This window comes from Bactrocera latifrons, unplaced genomic scaffold (assembly GCF_001853355.1).
Source record: "Bactrocera latifrons isolate USDA-ARS-PBARC rearing strain unplaced genomic scaffold, ASM185335v1 scaffold_33, whole genome shotgun sequence".
NCBI classification, from domain to species: Eukaryota; Metazoa; Arthropoda; class Insecta; order Diptera; family Tephritidae; genus Bactrocera; species Bactrocera latifrons.
Window position 1 is genome coordinate 1,289,466 of NW_017536963.1, and position 21,177 is coordinate 1,310,642.

At 34.8% G+C, this 21,177-nt stretch overlaps 2 protein-coding genes across 3 annotated transcripts in view; one reads left to right on the plus strand and one right to left on the minus strand.

The window, feature by feature from the left end:
* Positions 1-21,177, minus strand: part of LOC108971206 (putative fatty acyl-CoA reductase CG5065) — an 80,300-nt gene that overhangs the window by 49,714 nt on the left and 9,409 nt on the right. The window lies entirely within an intron of this gene.
* On the plus strand, positions 4,078-11,190 carry LOC108971205 (electron transfer flavoprotein-ubiquinone oxidoreductase, mitochondrial). 2 transcript variants are annotated; one of them, XM_018937093.1, is made up of 8 exons: positions 4,078-4,163; positions 4,395-4,535; positions 8,828-8,941; positions 9,006-9,118; positions 9,186-9,757; positions 9,822-10,183; positions 10,272-10,359; positions 10,433-11,190. In XM_018937093.1, the coding sequence occupies exons 2-8, from the start codon at positions 4,508-4,510 to the stop codon at positions 10,968-10,970; spliced, it is 1,815 nt and encodes a 604-aa protein (XP_018792638.1). In that variant the 5' UTR covers positions 4,078-4,163; positions 4,395-4,507; the 3' UTR covers positions 10,971-11,190. The 2 variants fall into 2 exon arrangements, with proteins under 2 accessions (XP_018792638.1, XP_018792637.1); XM_018937092.1 differs by having other exon boundaries at positions 4,103-4,535.

The window sequence follows — 21,177 nt, forward strand, 5'->3', positions numbered from 1 at the left end:
ATGGACATAATGCAAATTTGCTAACCTGCAACTCGTACACATGGCTGTGAGTGTGTGCAAGACGCACAACGTTAATTAGCCATATAAATTGCTTACAACTAAATTAATGCGATGATTTCTTGTGAATGAAGTCCACAGGGAAGCAAAAATAAGTAAATAAATAATTGTAAAAAAAAATAAAAATAAAAGGTATAAAGAATTTAAAAAGTTATGAAACAAATTGTAATAAAATAAAAAAGAAAATATAATAAAATAAAATTGAATTATTGAAAAAAGATTTAATGAGTACAAAATAAATTAATATAAAATAATTATAAACTAAATTAAATAAAAAATAGTACATATCTCAGCCTAAAGGTGAGGAGTTACTTAAAATAATTACAGAATCTTGCTCTATAAAACACCCAAAGCACACTTAAAATCACGTCAGTAGCTGTGTAGGAATCAATCCTCAGTTCAGACCTCTGTAACGTCAGCTACGGAGGTCATTCCTTTCCTTTATAGGCGTAGACACGGCTTACACGCTAATAGCCGAGTTTACAACAGCATGCCAGTCGTTCTTTCATTTCGCTGTTTAACGTCAATTGCAGTTTTTTGCTGCATAGAAGCGGGTGAGTATCTTCGCTGTAACAAGATAGTGGTCCAAGTCAATGCGAGAAGCTTAGAGCGTACGCACCTCTAAAATACTGGCAACTTGTCAGCCGTCTATCACAACATTATCGATTTGGTTGGCGGTTGATGAAGCTGGTATTACAGACAGCCTTCTTTCGGGTCCGGCAAAGTCGATCTGCTTCAACCCATTTGGAAGGTTTCATCAGGGAGGCTGAATTTACTGACTGTTGTGCCAAAGATACCTTCCTTGCCCAACCTGGCGTTAAAGTTGCCAAGCACGATTTTGACATCGTGGTGGCTTCTGCCCACGTAGGTATGCTGCAAGACATCTTTGGTCATATCGTCCATACCTTCCGGGGGGGCGTGGACGCAAATCAACGATATGTACATAGAAGAATCTCGCTTTAATGTGGATTGTAGTTAGACGTTCATCCACCGGAGTGAATGACAGTACTCGGCGAAGTAGTCTCTCTCCCACCACGAATTCCACACCAAACTTGCGCTCCTTTATTTGGCCACTGTAGTAAATGCCACAGGGGCATACTCGTCTTAGTCCTTGTATATCCCACTTCTTGGACGGCGATGATGCCAGCCTTGCAGTGGCTGTGCAGTGGCACCTCCCCAATTAAGAAAAGTTGACTTGCGTGAACTTGCGTGAACTTCTACATATGGCTCAAACCTATATGTATGTATATACCTTAGCTTATTTATAGCAACACCGTCTCTTCATACCTTTGTAAAGGGAAATAAGTATAAGAAACTAAGGTTTAAAGTCTATCAGTTATTAAACTTAATACTAAAAATCTATTTTATTAAATAATGCTAACAAGACGACCACATACACTACTTATGTCCTTAAGTGCACGATTTAAGCTTCTCACTTGTTGCACATTGCGGTTGCTTAGATCCGTTGTTTCAACCGCCGATGTGCAATTTATGCCAAAAATAATGTCGTACTTTGTCTACTGAGAGTAAATATTTTGAAATGACAGCAAGCACTCAAATGAAATGGGTAAATAAACGGCCGGTGCGTTTGAGCAACAAACGTCTTTGGTGGCAAGAAAATGTGTGGATACCTTCATATATATAAATATGTCTACATACATACATAAGTATTTATACATACTATTAATATACATGTGAAGCTACAAGGTGTGTTGGTAAGTAATAAAGCATTTTCATGTTCTTGTCTATAAAAAAGTGGAAAATATCAGTGGATGCTGAGGCATTTGAGAGAATTTGCATACGTATAACCTACCAAGTATATAGACTTACATGAATACATAGTTAAAAGTGTAAGTACAATACACATATCATATCATATTTCAAATAATGAACAAAGCAATTTCTTTTTGCCAAATCAATTGAACTTGGAATTTGTTGCTTGTGGAAAGCAAATCTATATTCATATGTATATAAATAGATATTGATGCCTACGTGAGGTACATATGTGAGAATATGTGTGTATTTTATAATTTAACGTTTTAGCCAAATTTATAGAACAACAGTATAATTTACATTTTTTTGTTACTTTGAAGTTGCAATTCGATAATATATCGTCTGGCGCTTAAGCGTGTTTATTACACATGGGACTTAGGTAACCATTTGCAAAGTGTCTGCTGTGATTTTTCTTAGGTTTGTGTAAATAATTTGCGCCTCAAAATCGAAGCTGGATGGACGCTCTTCCAATGTCACGCATTTAAAATAATAATTATCTATATTACTATGAGTAAAAAATTGTAAGAATTTGTTCATAATTTTAAAATTCTTCTCCACCTCAAAGTTTTCCACCTTGTCCCCAATACACCTGTGCCAACGATTTTTCCAATCCTTGTTGTTAAAGTCAATTTCTGGAATAACCTTCAATGGCGCAGCGATTCAAGTTTAATGGCTTCAGTTGAATACAAAACGATTCCTCGGAGCGGTTGTTTGAGTCTGCTGAATAGTCAGAAGTCGCACGGAGCTAAATAGGAGGAATACAGTGGTTGCGGAACAATATTGGCTGAAAATTTGGCGAAAAACTCACGAAGAATCAGTGCAGTATGTGAGGCCGCATTATGGTGGTGCAAAAACCAAGAGTTGTCGGTTCGTAATTCCAGCATCTTTTTCGCGCAAACGTATGACGTAATACGTAAACGTATTATTTGTTAACAGTTTGGCAGGTCGGGAAGAATTCGGAGTGCACCACACCTCGATCATCGATCGTCTATAAAAACTTAATTTTTGACCTGCTGGGGCGTGGTTTTTTGGGCTTTGGCTGACCTTTGCCACGATATTCGGCCGATTGATCGTCAGTTTCCGCACAGATCCAAGACTCACTGCCGGTAATAAAGGTTCATGACATCCTGGTAGTCGGAAAACATTGTTTCACCTTGTGACTTTGGAATTAATCGTGGTTTCACTTTCCTTAAACCCAAATGATCTTTCAAAATGGTTTTCACTGATGCTTCCGTTATTCCAACGATGTCAGTAAGATCTCTTACTATTAATCGTCGACACCCACGCATTAAGCATCAATAAGCTTTCGAGATACTTATAGAAATTATCGATAAAATAAGGGAATGAATCGCAAAAAAATACCAATTTCTAAAGCAGATGAATTGCTGGTAATGAAAATGGGTTGCTAGCGATGAAAAGGACAGAAATCATATATTATAAGGTGCTCCCCTGCGACTGAAATCTTAATTCAGACCTGTGTTGTGAGCAAATCGTTCTTCCTTTTCACGGTATAGCGCCAAATGGAGATTCCAAGTGTAGCCTGGTCCATCACCACCTGGGCTCTCCGATGGAGTGGAAATCTTCCCCTTCCTGTGCTTCCCTTAGCGGATATGCTCAGAGTTGGAGCGGTTTCATCTATTCGGACGACTTTACTTAGCCATCGTAGGCGCTGTCTCTTAAATCGCTGTCATTGTTGTTAGTGTTATTCTTGATTCCAAGATATACGACATTATCTACGACTTCGAATTTATGGCAGTGATGTGGGAGCCTAACCGACGCTGCGACGACTGTTTGTTTGATGACAGAAGATATTTCGTCTTGCCCTCATTCACTGCGTCGGGCATGCTTTGGTCAGAACTTATTCTTATTATCCTCAGATTGCTATTGGAACTTTTTCATGGTTGGGCAATGGAACCTGTGCTCCATTTCCATCGAGTTGGGAATCGGGTTCGCTATGTCTTAGTGTTATGCTTTCACTGCCATTCAGCATCAGGCACTAAATCACTTCTGGGGGTTATACAAGAGTTTGCTCCAGTCTTGAAATGTATAGGTACTATATAAATTTGAATGTCGATTTGACATCATGCCTCCAAACCATTCATTAATACAGTACTAATAAAATGCCTATCATTAACACTGTCACTTCTAGCCAAGGCAAGCACCACTCTTAGCAAAACAACTTTGACATTTCTTATCAACACCGGCAACACATGTGGTTGGCAACGCTTCAGTTTCCTTAAACAATCTGGCAGCTCAACACATCACTTATTATTTTAGTTTTTCGCTAGTTGGCTACTTAGATTGCAGCTTGAAATTGGAGTGGCTAGGATAAAGTGAATTTTTCCATAAAATTTAATTTTCTTTTAAGCAAAAATATTCCACTTTCTTCTACGCACATTTCAAAAAATAAGCGCTTTACGATTAGTGTGGAAATTCGGTGCTTCTAAGTGTGTATTCGTGCGGTAGTGTGTTGCTTTCGACGGGTCCAAAAGTCCAAACGCCACCGCCGCACACATTGTTGTCATTGCGTTGTGTTGCTTTTATCACTTTGTTTGTTGTTACAGCTGACTTACTTGCACAGTGCCTATACTAATAACAACAACAAAATCTAATTGCCAAAATATACTGCTTTGTTTACGTATACTTTTTAACAATCTAACATATTGAGGCAGTCAACATGGCCACTCTACTGAAGCTGGCAAAAGGTAAGAAGAATTGAAGACGAAACAGATAGATAATTCCAACGCCACAGTGCTTCTTACATAACTATTGAAGTAGTCGCATATATGTGTAGATGCATGGATGTATTTGTGTATATAAAAATTTGTTCTAGCAGCAAAAGAGGGGCCTGGCAAGTCAGCAGATCTTGGTTGTCAATGATCGATGATTTTCACGAAGGCAATATACACTCCCCTTTTTCTTATTTCTTCCATTTCCAAATGTTAAAGTGTCTGAATTGCGAATTTTTGGATTATTTTGCATTTAAAATTGACTTTGAAATTCAAATTTTTTATATATTATATATGAATGTACATATATACTTTGTATATATGTTTATATTTTATATTTCTTTTCTTATATGGCTGTGTATTTTGCCTTTGTGAAAAACATCGATCATTGATATACATATGTATATATAGCTAAATATATACTATGTACTGTTGGGCATGTACAAGAACAAATAGATATATGTAGGTGTAGATATGTAAGTCAATTGAATAGTGCCCGCCCTACCATATTCGTTTTTTTATTCAAATTAGTTCAAGAGTGATAAACTGATTATAGCGACCCTCCAATTTTTTGATACCATGTTTGTAGCATGATTTGCTTTTTGCTTCAAAATAAGCTTCAGTTTCGGCAAATCATCTCTTCATTCATTGAAATTTTCTTCCCAACGAGCATATTTTTAAAATAGCTTCTGGGGCCAGATATGTAGAATACGGTTGATGCGGAAACCATCGAAGTCTCATTCATGAATTTTTGCCATCATTGTGATACTTGATGAAACAAAACTTTCTTTTTTTTCAAATGCGGGGTTTTTCAGTGATTTCGTCCTTCAAACCTTCCAATAACGCTATGTAACACTTGCTCTTGATTTCTTTTTTAAGGTAGTCAATAAAAATTATTCCATATGCATCTCAAAATACATGCACCATAACCTTGCTAGCCGATTGTTACGTTTTTCCACGCTTTGAAGAGAGTTCATCATGAGCAATCCACTCGGTGGATGTTTTATTCATTGACATCCAACGGTAAGCCCAGGAAACGTGTTGTGTCGACAGGTTTGTAGTATAGGGAAAAAGGTGTCAGATGTGTAGGGAAAGCAGGGCACGCCAGGACTCACGCACGCTGGACATACTTGTCTTTGAGTCTATTCTGGATAAGTATATCCTATAGTATCCAGAATGAAGTTGCACAAGCGTCACTCTAGATTCTCGGGGCAACTCGAGTACTTCGTCAGCAATGGGTGGTGGTTTGAATCCAAGTACGCCATTTACCGAGAGGGAGTTGTTGAAAGTATTATTGGCTCCACTGTGAATGGCGATCAATGCATGTCTAAAATTTGTTGCGTCCGAAGTCTGGTCGGCATATTGTTTTAGGTCATCGACGTAGTTGAGGAAAGACATCTTTATGCTCCTAGGAGGCGGCTGCGCTCCAAGTAGGTATCTGCAGAGAAGATTTCTGTGAAAGCACCCCAGCAGAAACGATGGGAGACATCAACCGACGCGTCGTTGTTTTTGGTCAAAAGTGAGCCCGCGTATTTTACGTACACACTCAGTTGATATGTTTAGAGTGCCTGGAATTTCGAACAACTTCACTTTACGGACATTCAAAATTATTTTGTGGGTTCTGATTTGATGTTTTCGTCGGTAACAACCTTTTGGTGCTCATATCACCAGTCGTAAATCTCCAGTGCTACCACATTGTGTCATACCATATAGTGTTGGAAAGGTGAGATTTGAAGCTTAATTTCACCAGAAAAAATTCAATTCGGGAAGTTGAAAAAAGTTTCAGCTGTTCAAAAATGAGTAAAAATAATGAAGAAATTCGTTATATTTTGAAATTTTTGTATAAAAAAGGGAAGAATGCATGTAGCACAACAATGGTTCACTCGTTTTCGTTCTGGAAATTTCGAAATTTCAATTTACACTGATGAAAGTTTTACACTGATGTAATAATATCTCTAGATGAAAAGTGGCAGAAAGTGGTCAACCAAAATGGTACATATTTGTTTATTTAGTTGTTATTATTATAAATATAGAAAAAAATAAGTTGAAGTTTGATTAGAAATACGAAAAAACTTTTTCGACACAATATATGTTTTTTATATCAATAGATCAAATAGATCGAATACACTTTGATATTTTGAATTCAACAAAAATGAAACCAAAATCAGATAGTCACTTAAATACCATATTATAGTATATAATTTATTACTTTATTTGCTAATATTTTCTTCTATGAATGTTTTTGTCAGCTTCGCCTGTTGAGTGAGCAAGAGATAAACTTCTTATCACATTTAGTATAATTTTTTTTTATATTTTGGTTGTCGAAAAATTTTAAATGAAATATGTCAGGTACTAGAGTTGGCTTTAATTTCTGACAAGTGATGAACCAACTCAAAATATCGTTATTATTTGAGCTTCCGCAGTACAAAATAAAGCTTAAAAAGGATTATAATGGAAGTCCCGAAAAATAGTCCGCGTTTTCATAAAAAGTTAGGTTAGCTAGGACGATTCCAATACGGATCTCATTTGAACACAGGTTCGTTGTGGTAACTAAAAGCCCCTATTTACTGAATAATAACACCTTTATAAAACGTCAAAGAGCTTTGAGCCTATCAAAAATTTGTTGAGACGGCTAAAGCCAGTTTCGGCTATGACTTTTGGTTTGTCAAAGGTAAGACTAACTAATGGAGCAGAAAGTGACCAAATGTTTCTACCTCCGCCAAGATTCTTCATAGAAAGCATACACTGTATCTATTCTTGTTTCATAATTCATAAATCTTCCCTCAAGCACTGACTCACAACCGCTGGACCGTATTGACATTTGAGGTACTCATAACTTTTCATAAAGCATCGTAAAATCATAAATTTTTATTGTAGTTTAAAAAATTTGTTTTTGGATTGCATACTAAAATATGTTTATGCAAACACAGCTCTGAACGCTATGTTTTCGGATCGTTATAACTTATAACTTTGTGAGTCTATGCGAACCCCCTAATTATATTTTACAAGGTGCGTTCCAAAGTAAATAGGACATTTTGAATGTAGCGCCATCTATATGTCGACTGGTGCATTAGAATTTGCTATCTTTAACGACTGTCCAGTTTCATGACATTTCATCGACCGGAAGTGAAGTTATTGCGGTTTAATTGTCAGTATGTTTGTGTTATCGGTGCGAAAATGAGCTTCGAACAAAGAGCCAACATTAAATTTTGTTTTAAAATTGCTAAAACTTTCACTGAAACGTTTCGATTGAAACAAGTTTATGGCGATGATTGACTATCCCGTAGCAGAGTGCACGAGTGGTTTCAACGTTTCCAAAGTGGTCGTGGGCCAATCAAAATCCGTGATCATCGGTAATTCCATCGAAACTGTGGGTGAATTCATCAAAAATCAGCCGAGATCATCATTGAAATTCATGGAAATGGATTTGAACATCTCCAAAATATATATTTATCGCATTTTGATCGAACATTTGGCATTACGAAAGGTGTTTGCCCGGTTTGTTCCGCACAAATTGACTGACGACCAAAACTTGCTCAGAATTCAATATTCGAAGGACGATTATTTGACCAAAAATCACATTTTAACCATTAACCACACCCCGCATTCACCAGATATGGCACCGTGCAACTTCTTCCTTTCCGGAAAAATGGATTTGCCCATGAAATGAAAGCGTTATGTAGACATAGAGGCCATTCAAAACGCTTGCGCCGGCATACTGGCGGCCATACCTTCCAACGGCCTAAAACACTCGATCAACACGCTTTTGGAACGTGCAAAACTTTATATTGAAGCAGAAGGAGACTACTTTGAATAAAACATTTGATTTTTTTTAAATCCTGTTTACTTTGGAACACATCTTGTATATACATATGTACTTAGTACAGTCTTTAGAAGCTGTTTTGGGTTGGTTCAAAGAAGTGAGGAAAAGTTATTTCCATGCATATGTGGTTTTGGAGAGCTTCAGAATTCCAATATAAAGCGATATGATATATCTTCGTTCATCAAGTACAAACTGTCAACTGTTTATATGATCCTTGTTATAGATTGATGTTTGACTTTTGTTCGTTCGAGCTCTCCGAATCAAAAAATTCCAGAAAAGTATCCTAGTAGTGGGTCTTATTTATCATGAAATCATCGTTTATGATTCGTATAATTTTACAAAGAGGAAGATATGAATTGAGTTAGGTTAGGCCTAGTTTTCAACTCGACAACTCGATAAACTCTAAATATAATAAAATTATTTCAACACTTTTTTTTAATTGCAGCCAATAGACTGTTCAATCCAACATTCGTTCGCAGCGTTTCCGATGTGGTCAAATATCCCAAAATTACCACCCATTATACGATACATCCACGCGACAAAGATGAACGTTGGAAAGGTAAGAGCTGCAACGATTTAGTCCAACAACTCGATCTATTTCATTCCCTAAATACCATTTACAGAAGTTGAAATGGAACGCTATGTAGATGAAGTGGATATAGTTATAGTTGGCGGTGGTCCGGCGGGCATGTCTGCTGCCATACGTGCCAAACAATTGGCCGCTGAGCAGGAAAAGGTATGAAATATATATTTTAGAATTAACAAATCGGACATCATTCAATCACGATTTTGCTCAAATATAGGAACTACGCGTCTGCGTTGTGGAGAAGTCCGCGGAAGTCGGTGGCCACATACTTTCGGGCGCAGTCATCGATCCGATTTCGTTGAATGAACTATTTCCAGATTGGAAAGTCTTGGGCGCACCACTGAACACACCGGTCGGCACCGATCACTTCTCACTGCTTACCGCTAATGCGCGCATACCGCTACCCATCTTCAAAGGCTGGCCCATGGACAATCATGGCAATTATATTGTACGCCTTGGCCATCTAGTGAAATGGTTGGGTGAACAAGCCGAAGCATTGGGTGTTGAAATTTATCCTGGTTGCGCGGCCTCTGAAGTTCTCTTCCATCCCGATGGCAGTGTCAAAGGTATTGCGACCAATGATGTGGGCATTGCCAAAGATGGCTCGCCCAAAGACACATTTGCACGCGGCATGGAACTACACGCGAAGACAACAATATTCGCTGAAGGCTGTCGCGGGCATCTGAGTAAGCAGTTGATGCAACAATTCAATTTGAACGAGGGTAGTCAGCCGCAAACGTACGGCATTGGTTTGAAGGAGATATGGGAGATACAACCCGAGAAGCATGTGTAAGTACGAGTGCGGAAGAATAAAGAAATGTCATTTAAACAATCATGATTGTATATATAATAGACCCGGTTTGGTCGAACACTCAATTGGTTGGCCACTGGACTTCCGCACATACGGTGGTTCCTTCTTGTATCACTTGAATGAGCCCACACCAACAATCGCGGTGGGGTTTGTGGTCGGTTTGGATTACAAAAACCCTTGGATTAGTCCCTTCCAGGAGTTCCAGCGTTTCAAGACACACCCGAAGGTGCGTCCCGTTTTCGAGGGTGCAACGCGTATCGCGTATGGTGCGCGTGCAATTAACGAGGGCGGTTTCCAGAGTTTGCCCAGTAAACTGAGCTTCCCTGGTGGTTGCTTAGTTGGCTGCAGTGCAGGCTTTCTCAACGTGCCGCGTATCAAGGGCTCGCATTATGCCATGAAAAGCGGTGAGTCCTAGGTTTGTCCTGGGTTTCAAATTTATTGACGTTATTTTATGGAGCTTCAACAAACTAATATTATTCCTTTACTCTACAGGTATGTTGGCAGCGGAGAGCGCCGTGGAGGCGATCAACAGCGAATCTCAAGCAACTGCTGGACTTGAGCCGAAATCCTATGCCGACAGGTATGTGCCAATTTCCTTATTTTCATACATTTGATCTATATTTGAATAAATACATTTTTCTTACTTCGTTTAGAATTCAAAATTCCTTCATCTGGAAGGATTTGCGTGATGTGCGTAATGTACGCCCCTCTTTCCACAATCCACTCGGCATGTATGGTGGTCTCGTTTTAAGCGGTTTCTCGATATTTACGGGTGGTCGCGAACCGTGGACACTGAAACACGGTCCGGCCGATCACGCTTCCCTCAAACCAGCTAGTCAATGCCCACAAATTGTTTATCCCAAACCGGATGGTAAGATTTCTTTCGATCTACTCTCCTCCGTGGCCTTGACCGGCACCAATCATGAGGGCGATCAACCCGCACATTTGACTTTGAAAGACGATCGCATTCCGGTTGATCACAATCTGGCGATCTATGAAGGTCCCGAACAACGTTTCTGCCCAGCCGGTGTATATGAGTATGTGCCCAATGACGAGGGTGGCAACATGAAGCTACAGATCAACGCACAAAACTGTATCCACTGCAAAACCTGTGATATTAAGGATCCTAAGCAAAACATTAATTGGGTGGTGCCGGAGGGTGGCGGCGGTCCAGCCTACAATGGCATGTAAAGTGCAGTGTGTGCCACCCTTCTTTTAGTTTTCAAACTAGCGATGTGTTTAGTCTGTTGTTGCATTTGATTTTAAGTTTAATTTTTATTTCGAACTTACTTATAATCTACAGTGCCTGCGACAACTATTATGTATCTAATATTGAGGCAGCGACAATTTTAGGCGGTTTTATATACTATATACATATATTTTGTGTGAATATAGGGCGAGAAAAGTTGTAGAACTGAATTTTAAAATTGTAATATGAAAAAAACAAATACAAAGGTAAATTAATAAACTATTTTTTATATAAAAATTTTTACGAAAAAAATTTCACTAATATTTTTTTATTCTATTTTTTCGAAGAATCGCTATCTATTGTGTGGCGCTTTTATCTCAAACCACTAAGCCGCTGATTTAGGTTATGTTACAACTAGTTTTCAACTCAAAAATTCGAAAAAAGTAAAAAAATATATATTTTCATATTTTGTCAATAGATGTCGCTCCAGTCGTATATCTCCGGGGCTAACAATCAGATTGAGTCATACCGTATAGTGTTGGAAAAGTAAGATTTTAAGCTTCATTTAACAAAAAATCAAATAAATTCGGGGAAGTTGAAAAATAGTTACAGCTGCTTTAAAATGAGTGAAAATAATGGTGAAATTTTTGAAGTTTGTAAAGTTTACAGAGACGATGCTGTATCAGTTCGTGTAGCACAACAGTGGCTCGCTCGCTGCTGTTCTGGAAATTTCCAAATTTCGACTTACACTGATGAAAGTTTTACACTGATGGAATAATGTCTCTGGCGGAAAAATGGCAAAAAGTGGTCAACCGAAATGGTACATGTTTGCTTATTTATTTCTTATTATAAATATAAAATAAAATAAGTTGAAGTTTGATTAGAAATTCGAAGAGACTTTTTCGACTACCCAATATATTTTTCATAGGGTGGGTCTCTGACGTTTCCTTCTGGGTATTACAAACTTAATGGCAAACTTAATATACCCTGTTCATGGCATAAAAATAACGTGGACTAATGACTAATTTTGGTTCAAGTGAAATAAGTTTTTTAGAACTAAATGATGGGATAGTTTTCGGAGCACATTTTCAGCAAAAAAAAAAAAAAAAAGAAAAAGACGAGGGAAGGAGAGGAGAATATATGTATATTAATAAGGTTGTTTAAGATAAGTATATAAGACGAGCTAAAAATGTTTAGAAACTAATCGATTTCGATGCTCAAGCGTATTTTGGACTATTTTTTAATAGAAATGTCAGAGTTCAACGTAAGCTTGATTAATAAAGCAAGAAAATAACATCAAAATCCTCTTCCGATACGTAGATTGATAAGACTTTGGTGTTTAAGTTGTTTAGAATTTGTTACTAGTCCGACTGGTCGACACTGGGTTCAAACAGTTCAACATTCAACATTTTTAAAAACAATAAAGCGATTTTCGATGATTAATATTTGTTTTTGTTCTCTAAAAAACGAGAAAGGCAACCTACATAAATGAGTTTAAGGTGGGCATGGGTGTTTATGGGCGCAAAAAGGTACTTTCTTGGAGGAACAATGTCTCATGTTGCTTTGTAGTTTTTTCATAGCTTGATCTAGAAAAAAATGTCTAAACTACATAAAAATAAGTAATAATATTATATTTTTATAACTTTTTTTTATTTGTTGAATTTTGTTTTATTTTCTTTTTTTGTATGCTTTAAAATAGATTTCCACACGCGTTTACAGTTTTACGCCATTTTTAGCACTTAATTATGTGTATATACAAACAGTTATGCCAAACAGGATAATGGGGGGCAGTTAGTAGGGCACATTCAACATTCAACATTTGCAACGACATTTTCTTGATTTTCTTTGAGTGTGTGTGTGTGTGTGAGTGTCGGTGTATAATACAAAACATTTATGTCTGACGTGCCGGTATATTTTAATAATTTATTATTTAGTTATTTGTATTTTTATTACTTTTTCGCCATTATTTAATTACATTATATATATGCTCTCATTAAGGGTGCACATAGCCTCTGAATTGAAAATCTCTCACATGAAAGCCATTTTGTTGCTATCTTAAACACACAGCTGAGTTAATTCTCTACTAATTTATTTGTAACGGACGTTGCTCTGTAAGGTATGTTTGGGTGTGGCATGCCACATGCCATTTTTGCAAACTATAAACAGTTATAACTTCAGCAAAGTCTTCACATATACATACATACGTATGTATGTGTTTATATGCATATGCTGTCGGTGCTTGTAAATATGTACTATATATGCATGTATGTATATTTTTTTCTTACAAAGTTCTTTCTTAAGATATTATCAACAGTTGAACATTTAAGGAGGCGGCTGTTTTAATTATTATACATTTTTAATTATTATTCATTTTTTGTAATTAATATTTTATTAAAATTTTTAATTTCTTTTGCATATTTTCATATTTTGTGCTTAATTAGTATTAATTAATTAAGTATTTTAAATTTAATTTTTTTAATTAACTTAATTTTTCTTTAATTATTTATTATTTTTTAGTTCTATTTACGTTTTATTTAATGCTCAATTTTTTCATACTCATATATACGTAGGTACATATGTATATTTCAATGTCTGTATGTATAACAATTTACGCTATTTCCTCACTAAATTTCCTTGTTTTGTCTTCTGTTTGTAATTTTAAGTTTTAAAGCCTTTATTTCACTGGTTGCTTATTATTACTATTTATTATTGTTATTATTATTTGTATTAGTTTTTGTTTTTGTTCAATAAGTAGCACAGTTGTCACCTGCAATAAATTCCTTTTCACATTTCATTTTCAACGTCGCCTGGATGCCCTGTTTTGTATATTTTCAATTATTTTCAAAATTTCAGTTTTCAAGTTTTTGTAGACATAACTGTACATATTTGCATACATCTGTATGTTAAAAGAGTTCCATTTATTTTGTTTTGTCTTATTTTGTGCCCTTTTTTTGCTTTGCTTTTAGTTTTGGTTTCGCATTGTTTTGCTTTAAAGGTTTCTTAGTTTCGCTCTGTGTTTATTTTTATCAATTTTCTTTTCAATACATTCACTGCTTTAGGTACATATATATATATTTTTTTTAAATTTTTATTTTGTAAAAACGAGGCACTGTTCGTAAGGCAACTACAAAGTGGAGTTTTGAAAATAAAGGAGTGAAAAAACAAATTTTAAGTTGAAAATTAATTTTGAAGAGCAGTTCTGTATACTCAATGAGGAATAACGGTCAGGTTTGCTTTATAGCAATAGTTTACTCTCTTTAATTTATTTTGCTTTTCATTTGATAACTGAAATTTTCAGTCCGTTTTTGAAGCTTTTGATTACTTGTTAAACTCGACTTGGCTCAGATAACAGATCCGCAAGGTCTTTAGCAAAGCTGAGTTGCAGTTTCCATGTTTACCGAGCTACACATCCTCAGATCACTTTCTCGCATTTAATTTCACGGATATTTTCGTATTTCATTCATTTGTTTAATTTTAAATTACTGATCATAATTACGAACAATAGAATCCGTGACATGCCGGCTAAATTACATTTAAACGTTGCCAATAGAGGATCCCAAATCATTTGCAGAAGGCCAAGATGCTACGACACAATCTCCAATATCACGCCGGTGTCTGAAGAATTCGAAAACCAGCTCCGTGGGTGGAAAATGCTAGAAGACTACAGAGGTAGCAATCTGGAATATATATCCTACTTCGAAGGCCCCGATAAAACATCAAAAACATGTAAAAGAAGAAAAATTTGTAAATGGACGTTTGCAAGATAGATTCAGAAAAACTGCTCGCGGTCATAGACTAATCGACATGATGGGTAAGAGACCCGCCGGAGTATGTGCAAGTGACCTCCCGTCTACTTTTCACCGTAAACGAAGTGAGCTATAGAAAACATTGTTAACACTCTGTTCCTATCTCATTACCTGAGAAAAAACTCACCATGTATAGTGCGGTATGTATGTAGTCACGGCCACAAGTACTTTAAAGGTAAAAAGCCGTGGCTCTGACATAATACGAGCGGAAGTGATAAAGTGAATCGCTATGGAACACACGCACTTATTACTAGAATTGTAAAAGACATTTTCCCAGATGTATGGTAGAGACAGCATCTGACCCTGATAAGTTAAGGCAAAGGAGGCCCAGAAACACCTTCACCATAATATTGCAGGAAAACTGCTAGAAGTATTACTTACTTACTATAATTTTAAACCAGACAGGCCCAACATCGGAACCGTTGAAGACTTTGAACGCACTGCGAAGGAAATTCATCAAAACAAATACTTCTCGATGCCAATAGTCCTTCTCGCAACAATTGACATAAGTAACGCATTCAATAGCGCAAAATTGGACAAAATTACAGAAGCGCTAGAAACCCGATTCAAAGACGACGTGCCGTCAATGGAAAGGCGAACGGAGATCATTAAAAAACAAGCTTAGTCAACTCATTACGAAAAATGTAGTAGAAAAAATTATAACCATTAACGAAAGCTGGCACAAATTGTCTCGTTTGTGGAGTATGTAGTATGCACTAAAGAAAGGACATGGACGTAGGCTCTCTAGACTGAAAATTCGAGTTAATAGTACTCTCACATATGTTGATCCCTATATGTGGCGATCCATGGACCGAGTTTGGGGTGTCATAAAATATAACTGGCATTAGCTCGTTATTTACATCTTTTCAATTCAAAGTGCCGAATAAAAGCTTATGGACTGTTTAAGTAACGGCTGATCCAAAAAAAAAAAAATTTTTTTTTCAATAGCTGTTTTTTACAGATCACGCGTAAGTGGTGTCAAGCTGTTATGTCATTTTTGTTCATTATTGCTTGGCATTTCATCATAGAAAGACTTACGACCCAGGCGACATCGCTTCGATCTACGAACTCTTGACAAGTTCTAAGAAGATACGACGCTTTCGAGCCAAATTTTGTGATATCACATCGTTAGACTTTTTCCTGTGGAATCCTGTAAAATCTAAAGTCTATGTGCCTAATCTCGCCTCAATTCAGGCCATGGAGCAAAACATCACGCATGTCTTTCGCCAGTTACCAGTCGAAATTCTCGAACGAGTCGTTGAAAATTGGACACAACGGTTGGAAAGAGCGGCAAACATTTGAAAGAGACAATCTTTAAAATGTAAACGCCAAAGAATGTTCGTTCGAATGATAATAAACATTCGAAATTAAATTTGAAGTTTCTTCGTTTTTTCTTTAAAAAAGTAGACAACCTATAAATGCATCTCCATTCACTTTAGATAAATGACGCTGAGGACTGCCTGCTTTGATGGTCAGCTAGATCTTTGGTAACAAATTGGGTTAAAGAAGATTTAGCGAACTCAGTAGCTGATGTCAACGTAGAGTTTTTGGTAAGCGATCTTAGTGGGTATCTATAGTGTTGGCGAATCGAAGATGACAGACATATAACGAAATAACGATAATTTCAAATATAAAAATACTCCTTTCCGATTTTTCTCCCGAACAAAAGGAAGTGTTCATAATACTAGTAGTTCTATGTAGTCCCTAAGGGATTATTAAGAGAGAGTTTTTAATGAAATCAGTTTCTGTTTGTTCTTAAACAACCCTGGCCGACTAACCCACATTGAGTAACCTTTTAAAATTATAACGGTGATATAAAAAGAAAGGAAATTGGAAACTTTCTTTCGCAAATCATATAAAAAACATCGATGTTTAGCTAATTTACAAAGTCTCATATACATATTTACCTACATATATACAGACATATGTAGGTATATTTACATACATATGTACATATGCACATATAACAGTAAATATGTAACATTATGAGACTTTGCGAATTATGCGGATATGTTTTCTCAAACAAACAACAACAATAACACTTACTATATATAAACATACAATATATTGTGCACTCATATATATAACTCACATACATACATACTGGGTGCTACAATAGCAACAATAACACTAAATGAGCTTAATAATTCTCATTTTTCAAGGGAACGGGGGGTGATGCACCAATACAATGGTGATTTTTAACAGACATACAAACATACTTACATGTATGTTACATAGTTAGTATGCTTATATTATATATATACTAGCATTTATGTATATATTTGTGTGGGTGTTTGTAAATTAGTGTGTTTATATACCATGTGCAGCACAATTTTATACATAAATTTGTAATTTTTCAAAAAATTTTACTAACTACTTCCCGTTAAATGACTTATCTATAAGCACGCATGCACCTCATATACCCAAGTAAATATGTACATGCGGCGAAAATACAATTTTCTTTGACTATGAACTATTTAAAATATTTATTTTCCTTTTACTTACTTGCATATGTACTATATGTATGTGTGTATGTGTGTATGCGTGTAAATGTGTGTGTGTGTGCAATGACTACATTTTTTATATATGTATATTATATACCTTGAGTATATATTTTCAACTTTAACTACTTGCTGTAAAATGTCTTCTTTATGCATTTATAAAATGTGCGAAACCCTCATGTATCAATTTTATTAATTTCATTAATTAAACTCTAATTTTTTTTTGTCTCTGGCATAATTTAAATTTGTCACCAATCACTGCAAACCATGTATTTTGTTTGCCACATTTATTTTTGTTTTTATTAACATAACGACATGACCTGATTCTAGGTTAGGTTTCTCCATGGGGGCAAATTGTCATTTGCAACAACAAACTTCACTTACAATGTACCAAACTTTCATCCATGGATGTTTTTATGTATGTATAATGTCCATATGGTACTGTATATTTGTACGTATGCAGACCATGACCCGCAAGTCGGTGAGCTTAACAACTAAATGTTGCATGCAAGTCTGTGCAACGGAAAAAAATAAAAAAAAGATACAAGATAAAGTTTCCATACAAGAACTCTATTGATTGGTCAGGGTTAGTTTGTATGGCAGCTATATGCTATAGTGGTCTGATACCAACAATTTCTGCTCGACAAGGAAAAGACGTGTGAAAATTTTCAGATCGATATCGGAAAAACTGAGGGACTAGTTTGCTTGTATACAAACAAATGGAGGCGATTATGTCAACTCAGCATTTCATACTGATCATTTATACAGTAAATGCTTTATTAAAGGGACGCTCTATAAGCGGACATCTTCATAAATCATGCTCCAAGATGTTTTTATATTTTATTAAGGACAATCTATTAAGCGGACAACTCTATTAACCGGACTGGCGTAAGTCTCTGATTTTTCATTTTGAGTGTTACAAACTACGTGGCAAAAGTCAGAAAGGATGCCTGAAAAGGGTGTTAATCTGTACAACTAAGCCTAAATCCACTCATCTGTACTGAAATAAATATACTAAATTTGCTAAAATGTGATTCTCTTCCTTGGTAAAACTAGATTTGGATTCACAAAAAATGCACGTGGGAAGTGACCACTACTACTAGATCTGGCCACTCAAAATCATTCCTCAAAATCAAAAGGTGTTATAAGTCAAACAAAGCCCCAAGTGATATACTATATATCGTATCGATCTAAAAGCTTTAATGTCACATAATGATAGTTTTAATACCAGCTAGTACCATGAAAGAGTAAGTATATTCAACCTAAATGGTAATAAACTTCAGAGTTCAAGTAAAACATAATTTTTACTTAAAGCTTTCAAAATCGAATATATAATAAAAGTTGTATAAATTAAAAACAAAACTATGAAACATGTATAATTAAGCTCAGGTTTCACCGAAGAGTATCGGAAGTAATTTGTAAATTGTGAAAAATCTGATAACAGTGAGCTTCCATTTTTCAAATTTGCCTAATAATTTTTTATTTTGTTCACACTCATACATATTGTTATTATAAAGTAGCAAACTTTATTTGGGATACGAGGCTTTCGATAAAAGCTTTCATTATATTTCAAGTGAAAGCTTTATTACATATTTTTGGACTACTAAATTACAATGCACTGGCATTACTTGCATAATAATTTGTGTTTTAGTTTTAATTCATTGTAATATATGTAAAAACGCTGAAACAATGAAAAGTTTTTTATGCTAATTTATATAGATTGTTTTGAAAATGGAGCTTTCATAGGTTTCCTTTTATAGAAAATATTTTTTGAACAGTAAGAAATCGAAGCTTTCACTATTTTAAAAAGTTTTCGCTTTTTTTGACGTGAAAGCTTCAATGCCTAATAGTGTGAAAGTTTACCGAAAGCAAATTTTTTTTAAATATTAAAAAATATTTTTTAATAGTATATTAGTAACTTTTAAAAATTGAGTTTTCATAGACTTTTCACTATAAAAAATATTTGTTTTGAACCAAATGAAATTGAAGCTTTCACTAATTTAAAAAGCTTTCACTACTTTTTACGAGAAAACTCCATGGCCTAATAGTTTAAAAGCTCACCCAAAATAGGTTTTCAATATTTAAAAACATTTTCTTTTGTAAATGTAAAATTATGCAAAAAATTAAACGTGTATAAAGTTTCGATTTCAACCACTCACTATGTTTTTTTTATTCCAAAATATCAATATATATAGCAATTTCCACCACAGTTGTAGTCGATTTTATGAAAAGGTTTTTATATTAATTAAAATGGCACAGTAATAAATTTAAAAAATGGAGCTTTCATAAGTCTTCTATTAAAATAATAATTTTTTTTAAATGCAAAAAAATCGATGCTATTTTCAAAAGCTTTCACATTTTATGACGTGAAAGCTTCAAAGTCTAATAATGTAAAAGCTCATTCAGAACCATTTTTTGATATTTGAAAATATTTTCTTGCAAAATGCGAAATGCTGCAAAAAACAGAAGACGAGTTTGAAGCTTTGAGCCTTATTTCAATACATTTTGCTGCTTTTTAGCCTAAAATATCAATAAATGGCAATTTCCACTCCAGCTGCAGTAGATTTTTAATGAAAAGCTTTTCATGTTAACTTCAATAGTATAATATTAAATTTAAAAAATGAGCCTTCAAAAGCTTTATATTATAAAAAATGTTTTTTAATTTAAAGGAATCGAAGCTCCCACTATTTTGAAAAGCTTTCACTACTTTTTACGTGAAACCTCCATTGAATAATAATGTGAAACCTCCATTGAATAATAATGTGAAACCTCATCCACGACATTTTTTTGATATTTGAAAATATTTTCGTCGCAAAATATGAAATGCTTTAAAGAATCGAGCTTTCATTACCAAACCACTATTTTTAACGTGAAAGCTCCGCAGTGTAATAATAAAATAATGCGAAAGAAAACAAAAAAGGTGTTTGAAATTTCGAGCTTTCATTGCAAAACCGCTTATTGCATGTTTACCCCAAAATATCAACATACAGCAGCTTACACAATGTGTTTGTCCCATAAAACCAATTAATAAACGAAAACAATATGAATTAAAATAAATTTAATTGAAATTATGGCTTAAACTATATATATGTATATTAAAAATCTATTACAATTGCGCAAAATATTATATTTTATGAAAAAAATAGAAAATAATTGTTTTTGTTGTTGTAATTTCATTAATATGTATAAATGAAATTTCTATGGATGTGTGTATGTGTGTGTGTGTTTGTTGTTTTTTAATTAAAAATGTTGTGATTGACTTGCATGCAATTACGTATTTGGATTTTTATACTTTACTTAGTAATTTAATTTAATCATTACATTTTACAAAATTTATTGTAGTTTTTCTTCTTTTTACTTTTCACTTTTCGCGTTTGTTTTTGTTTGTTTTCTGTGCAGTTTTTATAAAACTTAAATTAAAATATTAAAACTTAACATTTGCATGCAACACACTGTCATATGTATGTTTATTATTTAACTGTCACACTGTTTTTGTTTTTATTTATCTATTTATGTTGTTGTTTGTATATTTATAATAACAAGTTTTGTATGCAACGCGCCAAAAGCCAGCTTTTTACTATAATTTCTATTATATCTTTACTGTAATGTAAGTAAAACACTAACAGTGGGGCTTAAAACTAGTGGTTTTTAGTTAGTTTAAAATTTAACACTTTGTTATTGTTAGTTTTTCTGTTTTCTTTTGTATTTAATTTTTATTCTATTGTTGTATTGTTTATGCTTTGACGACCAGTTTTGGGCAGGTAGTTCAATTATTGGTGGCATTAGCATGCGCGCGCAAAAGTAGGCAGCACTTAGGTAAAGTCAGTTAGTTGATTTTGGAAAAAAATTAGAAAATTGTTTGTAAAACATTATTTGCGCTAATAAAATATAATTTTTATAAA